This window comes from Oryzias latipes, chromosome 21 (genome assembly GCF_053564925.1).
Source record: "Oryzias latipes strain Hd-rR chromosome 21, Olatipes_Hd-rR_3.1".
NCBI classification, from domain to species: domain Eukaryota; kingdom Metazoa; phylum Chordata; class Actinopteri; order Beloniformes; family Adrianichthyidae; genus Oryzias; species Oryzias latipes.
The window spans coordinates 1693921-1699920 of NC_136257.1; the positions used below are offsets into that span (position 1 = coordinate 1693921).

Here is a 6000-nt window from a genome sequence, read left to right on the forward strand (position 1 = left end):
TTTTCTGCTCCACAGCAGCCTCCTCTTCTCTGTGTTCTCTAACATGCTCCTCATTCATCAGACCTTCAAGGTTCTCCTTCCATCTTCCCGTCACACTTGTAGAACAAAGAAGGTGGAGGTTCCATAAGACAATCAAGACATATGAGGACTATTATGACAGGTTGGACAGAAAGGAGGGAGAGGTAGATGTGTACAGGTAAGACAGAAGCAGCAGGTTAGGATGAGGAAGGACATAGATGTGTTGATTGGCTCTTTAAGGGAGGAGTATAAACAGACTTCTGTTCAGAAACTCAGTGTTTCATCTGGAATGAAGAAGTTCAGGAGTTTGTTCAGAGGAAACGGTTATGCAAGAAAAAGTAGAACTCTGAGAGGACAGAAGACAGGAGAACAGGGAGATGTAGCACCTGGTGGAGGTGTTAAGGGTCAAACAAAGGGCAGATGAGGACTTGTATGACAGGTTGTACACATGCTTACCAGCCACGACTGTGCAGCTGCTGAACTCTTTCAGATTACAATGTCTGCACTAGACGTCGTCAACCTTAACAGTGCAGGTGGTCAGTTGGATGAAACACTTTGAGGATCTCCTTAAACTCGCTGCTACAGAAACAGAGGATGGGGACCCAGGAGTGGGCCGGTCCAACACACTGATGTTACCAAGCTCCGGTGGGTGGATGAGGTTGGCCCTGAGTGTCTTGATGTTGTGGTGCTTTCTTGAGGAACCTTGTATGGCTTTCTGGGACAGGATAGTTGTCCCCCTTTTCAAGAAGGAGGACTAGATAGTATGCTCCAAACCCGAAGTATCACACTCCACAGCCTCCCTGGTAAAATGTACTTCAGGATACTGGAGAAGAGAAGTTGACCGATAGTTGAACCTCTGATTGAGGAGGCGCAGTGCCATATCTGTACAGGTCGTGGAACAGCAGATCAGCTCTACACCTTACAGAGGGCCTAAGGTTCATTGCAATTGGCCTATTAATTTTACATGTGCTTTATGGACTTGGAGAAAGTGTCTGAACCTCAGCCTCACTCTGTTTTGTAATGAAGTACATCAGAATATGGAATATGGGTTTCAGGGCCCTGACAAGTGTCATCTAGCCTTTCTATGAACAGAACTGGAATTTGACTTTTGTTGTTGACAGTAACTTGAACTTGTTTTCAGTGCATGTTGGACTTTGGTAAGGATATCCTTTGTCACAGGCTCTATTTATAATTTTGATGGACAGAATATCTAGGCCCCTAGGGGCCAGATGGAATGTGGTGGTTAGAGAATCACAGGATTTGACTTCTGCTTTTGTATAAATGGTGTTGTTCTGTTGGCCTCATCAAACCAGGACCTTCAGAGTGCGCTGGGCCGGTTTGCAGGAGAGGATGAAGGGGTTCGAACGAGAGTCGGCATCTCCAAGTCTTCTTTATGAGTGAGGGGAAATGGAGTATGAGACTGACAGGCAAATCAGAGTCACTGTGTGGATTTGTTGTAGTGAAGAAGGAGTGTGTTCCTAGCCTCCCTTGAGATCATGAGATCTTGGCCTTGACCCAAAGGATAATGTCTTTGATCCTCCTCAGGGTCTCTCAACAACCAGAGAAAGTGGGAAGGGCTTCCTTTTATAGCCTCTTCTTCATCAGTGGTCCTCACCTTTTTCTTCTGTAACCATCTACTGCTTTAACCCTCTTGGTCTATCCAGAAAATTGATGGTGAACAATTACTTTTATTGATTTTAGCATGCTAAAGTATTGATTTCTATCATACTTTATCTAATCCTCTTCAGCATGACCTTACCTCCCATAACCAGTTACAAAGATAAATCCATTGGTGTTTGTTTAAGCATTGCACTGGTCCTCATGTTACTCTGCACCCTACACAAACCAAGCAGCTTCCAAAGCTTGAAATCTTTGTGTGGCTATGGACTTTGAACCGACTAAAACTGCTTAAAACACTCTGCATTAATTGGTCTCTTCTCCAGTTATATTCTGTCTGAACAAATGTCAGCTTGATTCCAATAAAACAGTTTTAGTTGGAAATTTATAGAACGTCAACAAACACATTTCATACTTTTTTTTTTTAAACACAACACGAGGTCCAGACAAATAAACACAGCTTTGATGCTGTGACATTTATTTGGGGTTATTTTATTTTGAAAGGAACTGGATTGTGTTGTAAAAGATGTCATGTTATATATAGGGGAAAAAATCAAACTTAATGTTAGAATTCTTGTAAATATTTCCAAGCTACAGTTTATACATGAATGGATTGACCACCACGGAAACACATTAAATGTCTTTTACTAAACAGGGGAAGTTGGACTGTGAGACTCTCACTGGGTTTTGGTTAGAAATTAACCCAAATGGCTCTTTTTAGATAGCAACAGAAACAGGGTGCAACAGACTGGTAAGGCAAGTTTATTTGTATAGCACAATTCGTACACAAAGTAATTCAAGGTGCTTCAGTGACTGGTGACTTGTCCGGGGGGTAACTCACCTTTGCCCAACAATAGCTGGTTTTTAGCCAGCAACCCTGTGAACCCCAAAGGAATTCAGTGGGTTCTTAAGATGAATGGATGGATGTAAAATTGCAGTATGTATTTTTTAAACTAGTGAACATTTAAAAAAAGGTTCTCTAATGGACGTCTAAAAATATCCCAAGATCATATGTGTAGATTTATAGGAGACTTCTATATGCAGATATCTTTTAGAACTCTATTGGTAGACCTGTAATAGAACAAAACAGAGTTGTGTGAGATGCCCAGTAGACTTCTACAACATATGTATATTAGTTATCTGATAGACAACATGTGTCAGTTGGGAAGAAACTATCCAAATAGCTTGTTTATAACGTTCATGGCATGATGGGACTGCAATGACGATGAGCTGTGGGAAAGTCGTCTGCTGGAGTTTTAACGGCGACGTGCAACAGACGTTTATGAATAGATGTCTGTCTATCTGCCCAGTGGGTCAATGCAAGGCTTCTTTTCTCTGCTCTAGAGTCCACTGGAATGACATCAGTTGTGTAAACGGTGGAAAAGTGACAGTAGTTGAAAGAATTATTCTTATTTAATTATTAAGAGTGATGAAGGGGGGAAATGGGTCTGATGTTGGGGCCAGCTGCCCTCCTTGCCTTGTTTATGTGAAAATATTTTTTGCAGTCGAGAGATTCACATTGACTTGATGTCAGGGTCTGTTCTAATGGTGGCTTCCTGTCTGTTGTGTGTCTGCAGGGAAACGTCCACACCAGTGTCAGACGTGCAAGAAGGCCTTCAAACACAAACACCATCTGATCGAGCACTCACGCCTGCACTCCGGGGAAAAACCCTACCAGTGCGATAAGTGTGGCAAGCGTTTTTCACACTCAGGCTCGTACTCACAACACATGAACCACCGCTACTCCTACTGCAAGAGGGAGGCCGATGAACGAGAAGCGGCCGAGAGGGAGGCACAAGAACAAGGAGTTAGTGGTTTGCTGAATGGAGGTCTAGAGCCCTCTGAAAGGATGATGGGGACAACCTACTTGCAGAAGCTGGAGCCTCTTGGATCCTTACAGCCTAATGACCAGGAGGAGCCCTGCAACAATGTGATTCTAAGAGACGGCAGGGAGACCGGAGCAGGACAGGATGAGAAAGAAGTGGACAGCAGAAAGTTGATGGAACTGACAGACAGACAGGCAGCAAGTTTTATGAAAAAGGAGGAAGAGGAGGAACAAAGCCTGATAGACATGACAACCGATGAGGAGGCTGATCAACGAGACATCACAGAGAAGTAGAGGGGACTGATGCAAAAGTCCATCTGTAGGAGAGCAATGGCGGTATTCAGACAGGAACTGAGTGACCTCAAACCTTCAAACTTCCATGAACCTATTGTTCCACCTCAAAATTCCCTTGTAGGATTGCAGTGAAAAGGCCTTTGTAGGCTCCTACGATGCTTTGGCCTGCTGTAGGGCTGGATTTGATCTGAAAAACAAAGAGGTCGTGTTTTGATGGTATCTGACAGTCTCACACTGATGTCATTCTGCATCGATAAGTCTTGATCTTAATCTGTACTTTGGATTTGTCAGGCAGTCTAAAAATATTACAAGTATTGTTGATGTTTAGTTTTTCAGCAACACATGACAGTATTTTTACTGTCTTCTGATGGTTACTGGATTTTGTTTGTTTTGTGCTCCTGTAAAAAATTTTAACTTTTTAACATAACCCTCATTCAAATCAGTTTGATTACTTACTATTGTTTATTTTGACTGTTGAAAATTGGGTATTTCTGCTAGCTTGTGCTCATGGCAGAAAAATAGGTTGGAATGACTATGAGAGTTAAAGCTGGAGTATGGACAGCTGGGGTTTCACGCTGATGAAGAAATGGTTGATGACTAAACCCTGCTAAAAGCTCAGGGTAGAAGTGGTTACCACTGAGGTCACTAGGAAGCATTTATCCATGTTCTATATTCACGTGTTCCTAGAGCCTAACCCGGCTACTGTAAGGCAAGGGCAGGCCTCACCCTGGGCAGTTCTCCAGTCATCACAGGACCACACAGAGATAAATACAGAACCACACACAACCACACTCACACCAGAAAGCCGGAGAAAACCCACCCATGCATGAATAGAAGCCGCCATCTCCACACAGAAAGGATCCTGCTGGGATTTGAACCAGAACCTTGTTGCTATAAGGCAGAGGTGCTAACCACTACACCACAATGGAACCCCTTAAAAATTTTGCGTGTAATTGTGAAAAACGATCATGTTGCAATAAGCATCTAAACAGCTTAGCGTTTTTCCACAGCTGATGTCGGATGCAGGCTGTTGGCCGGACCTCCTGCATCAGTGGATGTCAGTGGTCATTAGTCCTTTTTTGAGTTAATTTATTAGAAAAACAAATGCATTACACTTCAAATTCATGCTTGAAAGAATTCAATACGTCATAAGCGATTCCGAAGGACGATCTCCACCATCAGAGTACCAATCTAGGCAGAATTATTTTAAAATCCATAGAAAAGGAAAAAAATATAGAAAAATATACGTAGATCTGATCACTAATATAATGAATGCAATTTTAAAAACTGTGACAATTTATAGGATTGAAATCATGGCCCATTATGTTTTCTTGTCCTTAAACTTTAGTTCAAGACTCCACTTAAGGAAATTGCACTGACCTCCTTTGATGACTGCAATAGAAACATGTATTTATAAAAAGCAGTAGGGCTGCAAACAGTATTGTTTTGTAATGTGTGTCTTCCATTAATGTGAAGTTTTCTATTAGTTCCATCTTTTAATTTTATTGGTTTACCAAACACTCCTTTTATATTAGAGAAAACTGAAGAGTGGGATTTAATGTAAGTTTTTAAAATGAGAAAAGTCTTGGAAAGGTGAATCCAAACAGAGGTTTTGTACTGACTCGTCTCTGTAAAAAGCCTTGGATGCAAACCGCTGTGCGTGTGCTTTTATGAGGTGCCGTTCCCCTACAGCGGCCCACTTGACCCCTGCTCAGCTTCAGATTTTCTGGAGTATTACGTCCTTATTCAGCAGCATTTGTGTAAATAGAAGAGAAAGATTTTAGTTTGCAAACATTCGTTTGTGCACTTTCTTTGTTTTAGGATCATATTTTTGGTGATATTTTTGTTTGATTTTCCAAAACTAATGCAACTTTATCTTAGTTCTGAGTTTGCCCTTTGTAAATTATGACTGGTTTTGTATTTGATGATATTTATTCCATGCTGTACAGAGGTCCAGTTCCTTACAAACAGGCAGAACTTCATTTATTTTCTTGTAGACTATTGAAACAAAAATATGAATGGAGAAGATTAATGGTGTGAAGTAGATCTCTTGTCTTTTGTCTATTTACAGAAGAATCCAATTCTATGAAGTTTTTTACGGCTCATTATGACAGCACTGTATTTTTAGAACAAACGTGATGGTAGGGAGTAAAAAGATGATGGGGAAAAAAATCCTGAAATACGTAAAGTATAATAATTATTTGTTTTCATGGTCAAATACATTGGCCAAATAAATTGTCAACAAA

General features: G+C 41.2%; 1 protein-coding gene across 3 annotated transcripts in view; it reads left to right on the top strand.

The window, feature by feature from the left end:
• Window positions 1-6000, top strand: part of LOC101167278 (zinc finger E-box-binding homeobox 2) — a 52914-nt gene extending 46914 nt beyond the window's left edge. For all 3 annotated transcript variants that reach the window (XM_078939050.1, XM_078939052.1, XM_078939051.1), the window contains exon 8: window positions 3213-6000. In XM_078939050.1, the coding sequence (XP_078795176.1) occupies window positions 3213-3754 (542 nt within the window). In that variant the 3' untranslated portion in view covers window positions 3755-6000. The remainder of the gene's footprint in view (window positions 1-3212) is intronic.